General features: G+C 42.2%; 1 protein-coding gene across 1 annotated transcript; it reads left to right on the top strand.

Moving 5' to 3' along the window:
* Positions 1-1646: 1646 nt before the first annotated feature.
* On the top strand, positions 1647-17576 carry MC2R (melanocortin 2 receptor). Its single transcript, XM_083450226.1, has 2 exons — positions 1647-2208; positions 14078-17576. The coding sequence occupies exon 2, from the start codon at positions 14184-14186 to the stop codon at positions 15171-15173; it is 990 nt and encodes a 329-aa protein (XP_083306352.1). The 5' UTR covers positions 1647-2208; positions 14078-14183; the 3' UTR covers positions 15174-17576.
* Positions 17577-18210: the final 634 nt, after the last annotated feature.

Genomic DNA, 18210 nt, shown 5'->3' with positions numbered 1-18210 from the left:
ATTCAGTTCTATAATTAAGCAGTGTTTACCATTATGCTGAAATAGGCATAAAAATGACCATACTGGTGAAAATATCATACAAAACTGCACATTATAAGAAAATCATTGCAAAAATGTGCTTTTTTTAAAAAATGATTTTTAAGGCAATTTGCAAACTGTTGCAGAAATGAGGAGAACTGAATTTAAGATTGGAAAAATGAAAAACAGACATTTACATATCCCTCCATTCCTGGTCTGAAGGTACGTATGCTACAGTTCTACTGCCAAAGCCAATTTGGCCCTGTTAGTGGCTGGATAAGAAACTCCTGGAAGTTGAACAGAGGCTCCTTGGGAACGGAGTGAGCTGTGAATAAAATAAATAAGAAGCTGAAAATAATGTTGCTATCAGAGGAGAAAGCTATCTTTGGAAGCTTTTTAACAGAAGCATGATTATTGAAGAGCTGAACAGAAATGAATTAAAATATTTGCTGGGTGAACAAAAACGTGGGAGGCTTTGTGCAAAAGCATTAGAGGCAAAGCACTTTAATCTGTAAGATGAAATCACTTTTCAAATGGAGAGATAACAACGGTGGGCCTTTTTAGCCCATCACCACCCCAATCCACTCCAGCAAGCTTCACAACAAGTATGTGAGCCTCCACATAAGGACTGGCTTAGTACATCACATGAACCAGCTAAAAGGATTTTTCTTTGTAGTTGGATTAAACTTTGAGTTGTTACCTTTTCTGCTTGCATGCCCAGGCCCAGGGAGCCTGCCGCCCATGAAGCTGGGGGTGTGGAAGCAAAATAGCTACTGTACAATGTTCTTGGAAACTAACAGGCCACAATTTTTATTGATTACAGATATAAGTGGGCTTAGGCATTGAGTTTATCCTGGACTGACCAGCTCATCTGCTGGCTGATTAGCATTGGGGTCGATCTTCAGTTAGGATTGCCCTGTTGACATACATCAAATGGGCACAACCATCAGGATTGCCAGCTTGGGGAGTGCTGTGGCCCTCAGCCCTTGTCTGTGCATCTGGGACTCAGCTACATTCGTCACAATAATACATTTTGAATGTGTTATAAACATCCAACACCAGATCGTGCCAGAGAGCAAAAAGGATTTTTACATAGGGTTTTTTTTTTCTTTTGTTGTAATGATTTAATTTCTGACTTATAGTGTTTTTATCCTGTGTCTAGATCCACTCTCAGACAGAAGCACCTCCCCTAGGACCCCTTAAATGGGATATCCCATTTCCTTGGAGGTGGAAAAGCAGTGGCTTACAAACCCACCCATGACTAAGTCTCATACCCAATTCCTTGTCCGCCAAAAGTTGTGACAATTGCTATGAAGTAGCAAACAAAAAAACAACCCCCCCCCCAAAAAAAAACAGACAGGCTCAATTTGTGTGGAGGAAAAATTCCTCCCTGGCCCTGAATACAGCAACTGATACTTCCACACCGCAGATCCACACAATTTCCTCTGGGTGGGTCTAAACATGCAAACGAGGGAGGCTGGGTGATCCGAAACCAACTGCACTGCCAGTTGAGGGGGCAACAGGAGTCTCTAGTCAGCTCCACCCCCAGGGGCCCCCACAATTGGTCAAATTTGCAGGTGGGCCTGATTCAAATCCCATGGCTGGTGGGAGAGAACATGATGTCTCCCACTGGCCATTGGGATACTGGACAAGAAGAGCCCCAGCAATGGCAGCGAGCCGTGTGAAGCCGCAGCTGCTGTGTCACATTGAAAGGGGCCTGGGACTTGTCTTCCTCCTGGGCTTTTAACAACAGGCATACACACTGACACAAAGCAAGTGAAACTTTGCCCCTTCTTTATCTCCATGCCAGGCTGGTCTTAATTAGATTTCTATTTTCTTTGACTCCATAGAGCTGTTTGGCACAAAGCAGATGAATTATTTTTAAATGACGTTTCTTCAAGGCTGCAAAAACACAACCATTGCCTTTCTCTCTGATTTAGATGTTCTCGTCTATTTCTTACGCAAGGGAACTGTTCACTTTTTACAAGCAATTTCCCTCCTAGCAGTTGCCATCATGCTGACCTATGTGTTGCTTCTTTTGCTTGGGAGAAAAAGTACTGAATTGTAGAAGAAGAGTTTGAGAAAAGAACTCTTCACCTCTGTGAACGTTTCACAAATTCCTTTTTCCAGCAAGACTTGTTACAGACATTTCCCCGTCCTTCGTGAAATCTGTGCTGCGATCACTGGAAGGTATGTATAAATCTCAATTGAAATATTTATTGCGTTTCTCCCCACGCTTCTCTTTGAAATGATTGTTTCATCTCTCCATTTACTTTCTTGGCCTTTCTGCAATTGGGTCCACATGGAGTGGGCATCTGAATCTTTTTGCAGACCTTCTGGCTAGCCAGCTCACTTCCTCTATGTGAAACTGGTATCACATGAAGTGCACAATTGGCATTGCTCTACATGTAGGAGCTAAGCCTGCCTTCATTTACAAAATGATTCCTAAGATTTCTGGAGAATTATATTACATAATTATTTCTGCAGTGCAACAGAGACAGCACTGAACCATCGACCAAACTCTACTGAGTTGCTTCCAGATAACCTGTTTACAGAGCATTCATTCTAATCTCCCTGCAGGGAGATTAGACAACAGCTTTAACAGCTATTTGTGGAGTATTCATTCTGTTTGCGATGAGGTTAGCTGATGCTGCATCAAACAACATTATCGCACATTTTTTCCATCGCTTTCCTTATCACAGAAAGTCCAATTTGGGGAGGACAAGGTACAAGAACTGCAAACCAATTTTTGTTGCACAACCTTAACTTTACAGTACGTGATTGAACTCCACCAGAAAATGGCAACATTATTGAAACTCTTTTACATTTATTTCCTTGAGCTGCTCATTGGTGCAACCAATCTCCCTACTCCCTAACCCCACAACTCTGCTCCCCTTGTTCCTTGTGGATCTCCTAAATGTCAATGATTTATGTGCGGGCAGAAGGCAGGCTGGAAAAGAGGTGGCATAATACCTTGGAAGCTACAATCCCCTTGGGAATGTGCAGAGAGTTCTTCACATCACCTTCAAGTACTTCAAAGTTGCAGATCAAACAATTTTGAAAGAGAGGGGAGGCAGACTGGGATGTGTGGTCACTATTCTATGAAGTTATATGATTCCCTCATGATCTGAAGTCAGAAACTTTGTTCTCTGGTGAGCAGAGATACTCACTGCTTTGACTTCTTGTTCAGTAGTAGGTTTTGAGGAGAGAGAGAAAAATCTGTATCATAACGGTGAAATCCTCTTTTAGATGAAAATGAGAATGACTTGTACCAGCCTTCTAATAAGGCACCTGATATTACACGGTGAGGCAGAAAACCAACTCCAGTAGCCTCACTACTGAGTATTTTATTTTTCTCTTTTATACTACTTTGTGACTGTGAACTTAGAGGCAGTTAGTTAATGCATTCAATAAATCAAAAGATATAATTTACCCCCTGGATTCTACCATTTAAGGCTGCGGTTTCAGGGTTGAATATTTGATTGCTTCCTCATAAATAGCCTCCACAGAGGTAGCTCAGTTAGCCTGTTGAGTCCAAATGATAAATAGCCTTGTGGCAACTTAACATCTAATAGATTTATTATAGCATACATAAGCTTTTGTGAACCAGAATCCACTTGGTTTCACAAGATATAAGAAAATTACACATATAAAAATAACGCCTCCCATAGACTATAGGTTCAGCTTGTAAACATGTGTGACATGGTGCACATTGGAACACACACAAAAATTAATTTCACTGAAATTAAATGACTAACAAGACCTTGGGGTCACAACAGATAACTTGAAGAAGATTTTGACCCATTGTGTGACAGCTACCCAAAAAAAAGGCAAATTCCATGTGAGGAATCATTAGGAAAGGAATGGAAAATAAAACTGCTGATATCACAGCAGCATTATACAAATCTATATTGCAACCACATTTGGAATACTGTATGCAGTTCTGGTTGGCTCACCTCAGAAAGAATATTGTAGAGTTGGAAAAGGTTTGGGAAAGGCAGCCAAAATGATCAAGGGGATGGAATGACTTCCCTTTGAGGAAAAGTTGCAACAATTAGGACCTTTTAATTTAAAGTCAAGTAAAAGATGACATGATAGAAGTTTATAAAATTATGCACAGCATGGAGAAACAGAGAATAATAGAACATGTGGACATCCAACAAAGCGGAATGTTGGAAGACACGAGACAGATAAAAGAAAGCACTTATTCATACAGTGCATAGTGAAACTATAGAAGTCGTTCCCACGGGAGACAAGGATGGCCATCAATCTGGATGGCTTTAAAAGAGGATTGGACAAATTCATGGAAGATAAAGCTTTTAGTGGCTGCTAGCTATGCTCTGCTCTGCTTCCCAAGTCAGAGGATGCAAAATGCTTCTGAATACCAACTGCTGGAAACCACAGGAAAGGAGAATGCCCTTCTACTCATGTCCTGCTTGCAGGTTTCTCGCTGGCATCTGGTTGACCACTGTAAAAACAGGATACTGGACCAGACGGGCCATGAGTCTCAACCAGCTGTCTCGTCTTAGGTTCTTATGTAACTTTCTTCTCCTCTTTCTTTGGACTAGGAGACATTGCTAAAGGCCTGCATTAACAGGCCTTTATCAAGGGGTTGGTCATAACCTAGTTGCAGTTCAGCAATGTACAGAGAGCCAAAGGTCCTCACATCATCTGCTGTAGCCCTATTTAGTCATTCATTCTCCCTCTCCCTCTCCCTCTCTCTATCACACACATACACAATTGCCATCATGCAAAGCAGAATGTAGGGATGAATTTGTTGGTTGGCCCAATCCCTATTTCTCGTTCCTGTCCCCATTCCTGCAGCCCCTCAAGTGTTGGGGGTTGAATGTCTGCAGGGAGGAGTCCGTTTTGCTCAAGGAGGCTCCCCATGTGGCGTAAACCCCCTTAGTGGAGACAGCAACTAAACAGGATGTGTGTTTCCTGGTGCAGAGCTCTGACAGCTGCTCCTCACGATGTCCTCTCCACTTTCCAGATTTAAGAAATAGCTGCTGTGGGAATTCTAGCATTGCCAGTTGCCAATGTCCTGGTGAACTTTGGGGACATGGGAAGAAGACTGCAGAGGACCAAGATAGTGAAGCAAGACATGTTAGTACCCTCCCACATACACTAATGATTTACACGGTTGTTGTATGCATATTATTACCTGGTTAACTATTTCCAGAAATATTAGATGTCCCCACTTCATGCTCATTCCTCTTCTGTGCTACTTATAATACAAAGTATTAACAAGTCCTGCTTCTTAAGCTATTTACTGTCAGATTCAGATAAGTGGCAATCATGCTAACTATGAATGCAGGAAAGTAGTATACACTTGTTGTGCTTGCATAATTTATTCTTTACTAAGAATTTGGGTTTCCTCAGCTCCGGAACTGCAATTTTTGATGGTGCATTTATATTCTATTTCCACCAGTAAACATCTCTCTCATATATATATATATATATATATATATATATATATATATCACAGCTTGGCATTTTAAAATACTCAACTCTAAGCATTCTTATTGCTCTCTGTAGGAAAAGGTTAAAGATGTGATTCCAGTAATTCCACTTGGGCCGGCTATGCTCACGCAGACAACATTAAGTGACATTTAAAAAGCCAAAATTCAGTCTTCTTGCAACTTCCAAGGCGGAAATGCTTTCTCACTGATGATATATTTGTGATGGGAAGATTTTGTTAAACACTGCAAAGATGTCTGTGGTTTTTCATGGAGACTTAATAGCTACCATGGCTGCATAACACACTGTTTGAAGGCATATTACTTCCCTCAAAAAAAAACCCTGGGAACTGTAGCTTGTTATGGGTGCTAAGAATTGTAGCTGTGTGTGAATAGCAATGAAAGTTCTAAACTTCTAATTTGCCTTTTTGAAATGCTTAGCAGTCTGGTTTTTAAAAAAGAAAAGATTTGATTACATATTTTAAGAGGAATGGTTGTATGAATGGCTGACTAGCATGTGGCATTTTAGGAAGGCATTCCACGTTATTTTAACAGAGGGTGGCAAGCAGAGTACATTCAAAGCAGCCTTAAGAATAGATAACTTGATTTTTAAAAAAATGATTAAGAATATATTTTCAGCATATTCTTTCCTTGAAAGAACAGCAAGCTAACTAAACAAAGCATTTGTGATAGCTGTCGAACCACAGCATGAAACTAATAAGCAATAAGAACCCTTCAAATACCTCCCAGCAACTTAGATTCACTGAATGAATTCTCTCTCAAACAGCAAATCTGTGTGGTGTTCAAACAATGAGCTAATTTACTATACTGATTTCCCTGTGATTATTATTTATGTACAGCAGAGAATGTTCCACATGAACTCATGGCTCAACATCAAGGACACACTGTTCTAATTTATTACAACCAGAGGGTTGAAGGATATTCCTAAAATGAAATGATGAAAGTTTAGCAGGCATGTGGATCCTGCTGCCTCCAGCTTCTAGGCACTGTGCTGATCTGAGATAAAGCTCAATGCAGTGAGGGGACATGACAGACACAGATGTTTCTGGAAGTCCTGGCTAAGATGGGAAGTAGTAAACTCCTCCCCTTTCCTGAAACACTATTTGCATTCCTTTCAGGGCTGGCTCCAAAGAGTAGTGACGTTGAGTAGTTGCTGACTTGAGCTTTACAAAGGCCCCACTATCCAAACAGCAGCATCATTTCTCACTTCATATGAATCACCCATATAAATCAAATGCACTTCAGAGTACTTTCAGTTTGCACAACCCACCATTTTGTTGCTAATGGTCTGTGCCCCAGGGCCCCCAAAATCCTTTGCTGGCAAATATATGTCCTTGGAATAAACATTGTCAGGTAGTATATCACCATCAAAAATGAGCCTCCCTCCCTTTCATGCAAGGCTAGTGTCCCATACTGTTCACAAACTGTTCTTCATGAGAATCTGTGTGAAACCCACTTGATATTTCCACACATAAGTAACAGGCTTGCCAGCTATTCCTTTTTTTCCCAGCAATCCCTCTTGTTTTCACATCATGCCCCTTATTCATGAATACAGCTGTTTGTGGAACATAATGGATGGCTCTGAAGTGTTTCAATATGCTACTGCTCCAACTTCCATAGCACAATGTAATGCATATACCAGGGGTTCATCTTGACTCCATTTGAAATGATAGTAGCATTGAATTCAATTCATTATTTTGACCAAAGGATCTTTCTTGATTACCTGGGGCAAATTACTGCCACTTTGTCACAGTTCCCAGACTTTTTCTGGCTCCTATTAGAATAACTGGGTCCTGCCAGGATAATGTCTCTGCCATTCGAACAATGTGATGCTAGCAAGTTCAGATATGCCAGATACTAGGTCCAAGGCTGAGATGGTAATTAGTGACTCAGATTTGCTCTCTATTATATGTTTCTGAATCAGCTACAAATCTATGGGTAGTGGGATGGACTCATGAGATTAAGTATGCATTGAAGTATAACTCATTTGGGCTAGGAAATGAGATTTTTGAGGAGCGTTGTGTCATCAATGAGCACATCAGTACAAAAGCTACTTTATTATGAACACTGGAAAATTGGTGTGGGGTGTTCAAATAAGGCTTTTAAGATGCATGTCTCAAATTCTACATGGGAAATATTGGGGAAATTAAATTAAAGCAATGCAGGTATCTATTGCTGCTATTAACTCTGCAATCTAGGACAAAGGAAATTCAGCTGCCATTTTCAAAAGCCTGACTTGTGCTTTAAGCAGCACTGCATGGGAGCAATCAGAAGCAACTTCTGCAAGTCACCTCCAAGCTGAGTTATTATTCCAGCCCTGTTATATTCATAACAGAATAGGAAGTGATCAAAATTCCACTGAAATCTAATGACAAAAATCCTGAACCTTCTCAGATGCAGGCATCCAGCTGTTTTGGTGATGATTCAAGTGTGAGAAGAAGGTTCATGTCTGAAATTTTCAAGCTGAGCAATTTACTCCAGTGTCAATGGGGACAAGTGTTTCTGGTGATGTTCTGAATGATACAGTACTAATGGAGGAAGAAGCAATTCTTAAATGCAGCATAATTATAACTATATTACTAGATTAAGATAGAATATGATCTTTGTGAAATGTTTCACAATGTAAATCTATCCCCTTGGCATTGTAGAGTACTTTACTGTAGTTATTTTGCAATACCTAGAAAAGGCAGAGAAAGTAATCAATAGGTAGTCATTTTGCAATATATCATTCACACCTAACTGTGCAGATCATAATTATAGCCGTACATTATCTAGCCTGTGCCTAGAGGTCTAAAGAACAAAAACTGACAACAGGCACCATCAACCATGAGAAGAGACTAAAAGATCAATGAAATGACACATTATCTAGAAGTAAATTGCAAGGACTTAGGAAAATTAAAACATGAAGCTGGTGGGGGGAATAAACTGTTTAAAATGTTCTCAGAGTTTTCCGTAAGTTCTACTTTCTGAATACATTTTTGGGATAGAACTATATGAGCGAAGCATGGCATTAATTATGTGAAAGCAATGAATGTGCTCATTTAAAAAATGTAAATAGGGAGTGAACCAAGCCAGATCAAGGCCATAAGAGTGACTCCTACCACAGTCCCAGAATCCTACCCCAGTTCTGATGTTTGTGGTGGGTAATGTATCAGTAGTAAGGTGTTATTCACTCAAGTATGTAGATCAGGGATGGGGAAATATCTGGTCCTCCAGGTGTTGTTGGACTATATATCTCCCCCGACATCTCTGACCATTGGCTATGCTGATTCTGACTGACAGAGCCCCAGTAGTGTTGGAGGGGAAGAGAGCAATGTTTTATTAATTTGTTTGCCTGTGGGTATGCTTTTTTAACCTTGTTGAACAGCAGCTTTAGCTGGTTTCATTCAAATAAACAGCTTTCAGAGTAATGTGATTTAAAGTACATTGCTGCCTTTATAGTCCTAAACCTTTTCTGAGTCACTTGAACTGACATGGCCTCAGGGGACAAGTGCCTTTCCATTTTCACACATAGCCCAGTGTCTTATTTTCAGGATTTATTGACCTCTTAACTTATTGAACCTCATTTCTAGTCTGTATTAAAACCGAGCGATAGATAGGAAATCTCATGGGATACTTATATTAAGTGTCTCAAAAGTGGCAGCTCTGCCTCTTGTATTTCTTTGCCTGTTAGCTTTTTAAATTCATGAGATCATGGAGCCCAATAAACTAGTACATGAGCAGTACGTGTCTCCATGTGCCCTAAGGCAAAATAGCCTATTAAAGAGGAGTGAGGTGCCATTTTCAGATTATCTTATGAACAATCTTCTGGGGACTGTATTCCAGTAGTGGTTGGTGCTGGAGGCAAAATGCAGAGTTGAACAGAGGAAAAGTGGGCAACAAATGCGGCTCTTATGTACCTTCATATAAGGGCACATTCCAGACATGCAAGACCCAGGGATTTCTACACAAACACACATCTCTCTGTCTTCCATCCTGGCAAGTAAGAGGCATCGTTTCTAGTGTTGTACAAACCACCACCCCCTTCCCACAATCTGATTTGGGCCTGATTCAGTTATCTGTTTCCCCCTTGTCTGCCTGCCAACATCTGCCTGCTTGTCTGGGGCTAGTTTCTGCAGTAGCAGGGTAAGTGCCGCAAGTTTTTGATATGATACATTTGCCCCACATGACTTACTGGCATACGCAAGGCAAACTGCTGGTAAAGAGGGACACAGAAAACAGCACACAGCTGTCTACTCCTCTCTCCACCAGCACATCCTTCAAGCAATGTGAGATTCTAGCCCTGGAGTGGAAGCTGGAGCTCCCAGCGAACAAAGTTCTGCTCCTCCTTCCCAGCTCCCCACCTTGGCATTCTTCTTATATGGTGGAGAGCAGAGCAGTGGCGGAGGAAGGGGGCCTGCCCTGGGTGTCATCCCGGGGGATGACATTCAGCGCACCACCCACCTGCAGCTCCCAAGCCTACTGTCCTCAAGCCATCGGGGAAGGGGGGAGCTGCACCACTTTGCCGGCAGTCTTCCCCCTTCGTTTTGACAGCTCGGGATGGGATTCCCAAGCCTCCCCCGACTCCCAAGTCGGGAGTCAGGGGAGGCTCGGGAGTCACGGGCAAGTGGTGTGCCATTGCCCTGTGCTCCCGGCTGAAGGAGGCAGGTGACAAAATGCCGGGTGGCACTCACTACGGAGCCTGCACCGCGCCCAAGCCACACGTCTCTTCTGGGAGTGACGTGGTGGCTTCGGTGCCCGAAGGCTCCACACTGTCCCAAACGGTCCAGCCGCCACCTCCCCCTCAGCTGTAGGGCAGCTGACAGGGAGGAGGCAGGCAGACTCCTCAGAGGCCCTACGAAGCATCCTGCCCCAGCTGGCTCCGCCCCCGGCTGCAGGGCCCGTGCGCTGCTCTGTGCACCTGAGCAGCTATCCTGCACCTGGGAGGGCACCCTCCATGCCCCGCGCCCCTTGGGAGCACACCCTCCCTGAGCAACGCTCCAGGCATATGCTCCAAAGAGGCTTCTTTCATGTGATTTTGCCGCAAGGTGAAGTCCCTTTATTCTTAAAAGGTAAAGGGTCCAGTCGTGGCCGACTCTGGGGTTGCGGCGCTCATCTCGCTTTATTGGCCGAGGGAGCCAGTGTACAAATTACGGGTCATGTGGCCAGCATGATTTTTTTTTTTTAAATAATATTTTATTTTCACATTCAATAAACAAACAAAGAACAAATCGACAAACACATCAAAAAGAAAATAGCAAAAGAAAAACAATACATACATTATACAAAGACAAAAAGAAAAATGAGCAAGGTAAAAATAAAAGAATTAAAAACAAATATTGTGTCATTGTATTCTTCAGCATTAACTTAAGTCTGCGACTTCCCCATGCCTTCCCACTCTGTATTCTAGGTCTTATATTCTGGTAGTAAACTCTTTCCCTCTGGCGTATCTTTGGTTCAGATTAATGTTATTGTCTTATTTATCCTTACATTTCCCTATGTCTTCCTAAATATACTTTCTTTAACATTGTCATTTTTCTAATAACATTCTTTTACATTCAATCTGATAACCTCAAACGTTCGTAATTTTATAATGCTTCTGTAGATAGTCTTTAAATTTCCTCCAGTCTTCCTTCACCGTCTCTTCTCCCTGGTCTCTGATTCTGCCAGTCATTTCTGCAAGTTCCATATAGTCAATGAGCTTCATTTGCCAATGAGCTTCATTTGCCATGTGGCCAGCATGATTAAGCCGCATGGAAACGCTGTTTACCTTCCCGCTGAAGTGGTACCTATTTATCTACTTGCACTTTGAAGTGCTTTCAAACTGTTAGGTTGGCAGGAGCTGGGACCGAGCAATGAGAGCTCACCCCGTCGTGGAGATTCGAACCGCTGACCTTCTAATTGACAAGTCCTAGGCTCTGTGGTTTAACCCGCAGAGCCACCTGCGTCCCTTTAAATCTCATCTTTTTTACTCCTGTTTTATTCCTGTGATTATTTGCTGCTGACATGGTTTCTGTTTTCTCTGTTTTATATTGATTTGTTTTCCTACCGCTTTTTAAAATTGCATTTTAAATGTTATGGTTTTCCTGCTGTTTTCGTTACCGTATGCTGTGCATTAGCCAGAGAACAGTAGTTGTTGTGGAACTAAGAAATACTATACGTAAATCAATTATTCTATTACCTAAGGGAGGGACACTTTTCGCAGGTGGAAGCAGCAGGGAGAACGATACATTATCTTTTCCCTGGCTGCTCTTTTCCACCTTAATCCCGTCTCCACTGTCTCCCTGCCCCCTAGGATTCCAGTATTGAACAATTCGAGTTTTGCCCAGACAAATGGTGGCAGGAAATGGGTTCAACACCTTCTCCCCTGCCATTTCTCCATGGAAAGGGGAAAGCACATTTTCTCTCAAAGTTGCTTTTGAAACAAACAACAAAATCCCTAAAATTGGCCATAGACTTTGTTACACAAGTTTGCATCTAATGTGCGAATTGCTCCTAATGAAGGTTTTGCAAGTGATCAGCCAGATGGCATCGTTAAATTGCAGACATCAATATTTACAGATTTGATATCCAGCAAATGTAAACAAGGAACACTGGAGGTTTGTGTAGCAATAAATATTGTATTAATTTCTGTAGCAGCTCCAATGTTTGTTCATATAATTTGCTTCTAATAATATCATCAGCCATGTAAGAAGTGCCAGGATTATAAAAAGATGCTGAAGCTTGCCAGGAAGGGAAAGGGAAAACATTTTCATCCAACCTTTTTGAGCCTCAGACCGCAGACTTATGATCATATAAACTTTCCCTAGAGTTTCATTGTAGGTAGCACCATCAAGATCAGTAAAACTTATTTCTGACTGAACATGAACATAATCAGGCTCTGCATGGGTTTAAAATCTACTTCCACCTACGTGCAGAATTGGCCATTTCTTCCTGTGCAGTTTACTTATGCCTAATGCAAATATTTTCTTCTTTTCATTAAATTAATATCATAAGTCTCAGGAAATGAAGTTTTAACACATTTGCATAAGGATTTTTTTTATCCCTGAAATTAGGTTAGTAAGATCGTGTGAGAAATGACATTTGCCTGTCAATCTTCCATGGTGTTTCTTGTAACTGCTCTGTGATGGGGTGAGGTTTATATTAGCAGGCTAATTTCTGGCGTTTTTTCAAATTGCAGCATCTGATCAAGCTGAGAAAGCTTCATTATTAAAGAAAGAAAATAATAAATTTGCTTTATGGTAACTTTCTCCGGTAAACGATCACTATAATAGTGAGGTGATAGATATTCACACATATGCAATTTACTAATAATGTATACATACACATGTGTACATAGAGACTAAGAGAGAGAGAGATTCGCACACAATCAACTAACAGGATGAGGGCAGAGTAGGGCCATGGTCCCCGGTCCTGTCCTCCCAACATTGCATCCCTACTAGCCCATTGTCTACATGTTGGGAGAGCCAATGGCCATGCCATGTCCTAGAGGGGAACCTGCTTAGGCTTCTCCTAGGATTTATCAGGTTCAACATAGATAGCAGGTTCTTCTCTATGAATGTTTCTTCACAATGTGCAGACAGTGGAAAGTGAAGATAAGATCTCCAGCTTATTGGATCATCTCCCAACAATTCGTCCCCAGGTATGGGAAACCTCTGGCCCACCAAATGTTGCTGGACTTCAACTCTTATCATCCCTAACCATTAGGCATGCTTGCTGATGGGAGTTAGAGTCTCACAACATCTGGAAGAAAACAGGTTCACCATCCCTTACCTAAAGAGACATTGACTGCTATTCTGAATTATTAACCATCTCCCTAACAAAGGAAGAGTTGGCTGGTTGTAACAATATATTATGTACGTATGTACGGTGCCTTCCAGAAGTTGCTGGACTACAACTCCCACAATCCCTGAACAATGGCCATGTGCTGATGGGAATTGGACTCCAGCAACATCTGGAATGCACACTTTGGCTACGCCTGGTGTAGCCAGATAGTTTGCTCTGTATCCACTGTGCTTCCCCCTGCTAGTTTAGGAAGCAATGAACACATGACGTTAGCCACAATCCACATATATCCTGTATCAATCTTATCATATCTTATTAAATGCTGTGTTTTGATGCAGTTTCCCCCAGACCAGCTTTCATCCGAATTGAGAAAAGGATAACCTTGCTATGGTTTCAGACAGTAATGCATGCACAGCCTTTGTGGCTTTTTCCATCTAACTGACATGGGCTAGAGCACAATGCCTCAATTACTTGGAAAATATTTTTACTCCTCTATATTTATTCCTTTACACAGTTTTGCTCTCACACGTCCCAGATGAATATCTGATCAGGGCACTGTACACCTCACAGCAACAGCTAGCATGTCAGCAGAGTCAGCCAAACCAACCATATTGCTCTGAGCTATGTGGGTTCTGTTGCTTCTTCTCAAGCTTGAGTCATACATGGATTAGGGAGCAGGCAACTCCCAGTAGCAGCCAAGAACAATACTTGCAGAATGCTTACATTTTCTAGTCAATATATGTGAACTCAGTCTAAGTTTTCTGTATATTTCAATTTGGTGTTTCTCATTCCTTATTGGTTAACCGTTTTTCCAGGTTTACTTCGAATGATATCGCCATAACAAGATGCTCAGCTGGACACATTGGCTGTTGCAGAAGGTCAAGCCACAGTGAGTACTGAAATCTATGTGGGTTCAACCTCATGCATCTTCCCTCACCAAAGGTTGCAGCCATGAAGATCGACCGAGGTTCTGAAACAACAAGGCTTCTGGGACAGACAAATGCTCCTCCATCGGAAAACAACAGTGAGCTCTCAATGAACACCTCCGACTGTGCACAAGTCATTGTGCCAGAAGAAATCTTCTTCACCATTGCCGCTCTAGGAGTACTGGAAAACCTGCTGGTGCTCATAGCAGTGGGGAGGAATAAGAATCTGCATTCACCCATGTATATTTTCATTTGCAGCTTAGCTGTTTCAGACATGCTGGGAAGTTTGTACAAGACTCTGGAGAATATCCTCTTCATCATCTTCTGCAAGATGAGATACCTAACATGTCAGGGAGCCTTGGAAAAAACAATGGATGATATTTTAGATTTCATGTTTATTCTATCTTTACTGGGATCCATTTTCAGTCTGTCAGCCATTGCAGCTGATAGATATATAACCATCTTCTATGCACTGCGGTACCATAACATCATGACAATGAAGCGTACTTTAGTGATCTTGGTGGTCATTTGGGCATTCTGTGCTGGGAGTGGCATCGCAGTGGTCATTTTCTCCCATGAAACAGCTACAGTTGTGTCCTTCTCTGTCTTCCTGTGTTTCATGCTCATTTTTATCCTCAGCCTCTATATTCATATGTTCCTGCTTGCACGCTCTCATGCCAAGAAGATTGCTTTGCAGCCTACCAGCTCGGTTCACCAGAGAGCTAACATGAAAGGAGTCATTACTTTAACTGTCTTACTTGGGGTTTTTCTCTGCTGCTGGGCCCCTTTTGTCCTTCATATGCTTCTGATGGCATTTTGCCCACAAAACCCTTATTGCATTTGCTATGGGTCCATTTTTCACGTGAATGGTATACTGATCATGTGCAATGCTGTGATTGACCCCATGATTTATGCATTTCGAAGTCCAGAGCTGAGAAGTACATTTAAGAGATTGTTCTGCTGCCGGAAGCCAAGCTGGACTTAGCCACTGGAACTTCAAAAACAGCATGCAGAGCAACCAGAGCTGCACTGCCATAGAACCATTTGCTTTGTCTTGTAGTACAGTGGTACCTTGGTATTCAAAAAGCTTGACTCCCAAACAAATCGGCTCCTGAACGCCACAAACCCGGAAGTGAGTGCTCCAGTTTGCGAACGTTTTTTGGAAGCCAAACATCCGACGCAGCTTCCACGACTTCTGATTGAAGGCAGGAAGCTCCTGCAGCTAATCAGAAGCTGCAACTTGGTTTTCACACCATTTCGGGAATGAAAAGGATTCCCGGAATGGATTAAGTTCAAGAACCAAGGTATCACTGTATCTCAAAAATAATGTGATGTTGACATCTGAGGGCTACTTTGCCACACAGTGGGGTATCGCAGTGAACCTTGGGCTTATTCATTCTCTCTCTCATAGACACTGGTTTTTATTAGAGGCTATATGCACAGCATGTGAACCACAGGTTCTCTTCAGGTCCCTGCCAGGTGGCTGAATTATGCTTCTAGACCGCATGTGAATCAGCCTTGCTGGAATACACTGCTGCCTACAGAATCTCAGGTCATAATGAATCAATTAGTCTCCAAAGCACCACCATTATCTTTTTGCTGCTAGGCTAACACAGCAACTTGGGGGGGGGGATATCTTCATAGGAGATTCAGTTTAGGAAGAGGGTGAATAAAGTGGTGACAGACATGACTTAGATCATCTTTCCCTAACCTCGTTGCCTCCAGATGTTTTGAACTACAGCTCCCACCATCTCTGACCCTTAGTCGTACTGGATGGGGCTGCATTTCAAGATGTTCAGAGGGCACCATGTTCAGAAGAGGCTAGCTTGGATACAGTTTGTGGGGGATCAGAAATTAGTCATGTGTGCGCACGATTGGATTCTGATTTGCAAACTTGATTTGGAGGGATTGTTCAAACCACAGTATGCCAGTTTATTCATCATGGAAAAGTATGGCTTGACAAACCAGGAAGTGTTAAGTCACGTGTGTGGACTGAGGGAAGGAGAGGAGGAGGGAATGTGTGCATCTATACATGGCTGAGTCCTTAGTCCAGACCATAGATTTCACATATACACACATACACTGCATACTCTAATGTTAGATAGATCTGTATTGTTTCAATTTTAGTGTGTGTGCTACTGAAGTGAGCACATCGATATAAAGATATTTTAGTTAAGTTTTAAACTAAAATAGGCAACAATGAGAAAATGGTGGAAGTTCATTGATTGAAAAGCTTCAGTAGAAAAGATAGAAATGAATTTAGACTTAATCATCCAGGGAACAAATGTTTTTTAGTTGAAAACAGCTGTTAGTCATCAAAAGCTCTGTCTTGTTATAAAACACATTAATGTGATTTCTATTAATTACAATTAGTTACACTACTTCAACAGCAGGATCTAAAAACATGGTTAATTTTAGGCATTTCTGAAATCATCTGTAATGTCAGACATTTGAATATTGAACTCTGTATTCTAAACTTGTATGAAAGTTCTACTTCTGACAGTGTACGCAGGAACATCCACTGTGAACTTAGCATTTTGTCTAGCAACATTCAACTTAGGGAAATAGGCACAGTACTTGCCACCAACTACTACTGTTGTGAATGGTCGCTGTGCTTTTTTTTTTTAACCCCACTGTTTGTATAATTTCCCTCAATATCCGTATAGTTATAGATAGCTACCAACTGAGGACAACATTTCGTACATCAGATAATGTGGGCTCTGCTCCAAGAAAGAGTTTATGCCAATATACATTGACTAGTCTTTAAGGTGCCGCGTGACTCTTGCTGCAACAGACTAACATGGGTACCTATCCTAAGGTGTACTGTATGTGATGTCAAATCTCCTGTGTTGTTCTTCTGGCGTATCACCACATATCTAGAGTGTCACTCCTGAAAGATTACTTCTAAGCTGACAAGTTTAGCTTAGTCAGGTCCTTGTTGATGTTTTCAGACCTGATGCCCTGGTAACCACATATCCCAGTAGCTGATCCCAGCAAAGGTGCCTGGGAAGAGAAGTCAGTGCCAACCACTGAACTCATATCCCATGTTTGCAGGCTGAGGTATTCTCCTGCTATGAATGTGAATAGCGCATACTGTGATTGTCTGTTCCAGAATGTTCTGTGCTTACCTCTTGCAAGGCTTCTCTCACCTCATACACTTTAATGGAGGTGTAGCCTCCAGATGTTGTTGGAGTCCATCAGCCCAGTCAGCATGGTCAAGAGTCAAGGAGGATGAGAGTTAGAGTCCAACAGCATCTGAAAGCAACCATGTTGACTGCCCTTGCTTTAATGTATGCCCAGGTTTATTTGGATCTTTGTAATTATCTTTCTTTTTAATGCCTACTTGGAATACGTGTAATTATTGTTTCAATTAAAAACATAAAACAGCTTTGCTGGATCAATCCATTTCAGAACCCTCTTTCCCAGAGTGGCCAACCACATGCATCTGAGAAGCCCACAAGCAGGAATTCACCTAAAGACTCTCCTCCCTGGAAGAGAGGGGAGTGGTTGTGCCCCCTGCCTTCCCTCTTACCTGGCTGGCACCCACGCCCGTTGGCGGGCACCCAACCAGGTGCCGCTGAGGAGGCGTGTCCTGCAGCATATATGCTGGGCGCCAGCCCTCCCCCGGCCTCACTCTTCATCGATCGTTGTCCCGTCACGAGTCACCATAAACCTTTAAAAAAAAAAAAGGGCGTGTTTCCTGGTTTTTGAGACGAGGCATGCGTTGGGAGGAACTCATGCCTATGCTGTGGCGGAATGTTGCCCCCCGACATCCTTATAATTCATTTGGGAGAGAATGACCTTGTTAATAGGATGAGTGTGGACTTGTCCTGGAGCATACGGAAGGATTTGGAGGGGATTGTTGCGCTGTGTCCTGGAACAACGGTGTTCTGGTCCTCCTTCCTGAAAAGAACTATGTGGCACGGTGCGCAGAACTGTATGGCTATTGAAAAAAACCAGGAAACTCTTGAACCGGGCAATAGCTCGCTGGGTGCGATTTTTGAATGGCCGAGTCATTTTTC

Source organism: Podarcis tiliguerta (genome assembly GCF_965153285.1).
Source record: "Podarcis tiliguerta genome assembly, chromosome: 7".
NCBI lineage: Eukaryota > Metazoa > Chordata > Lepidosauria > Squamata > Lacertidae > Podarcis > Podarcis tiliguerta.
The sequence above is the reverse complement of the archived record's forward strand: the minus strand, read 5'-3'. Positions and strand labels throughout refer to the sequence as shown.

Bases quoted from the DNA above. Each gene is read 5' to 3' on its own strand.
- MC2R (XM_083450226.1), top strand. From the start codon at position 14,184: ATGCATCTTCCCTCACCAAAGGTTGCAGCCATGAAGATCGACCGAGGT.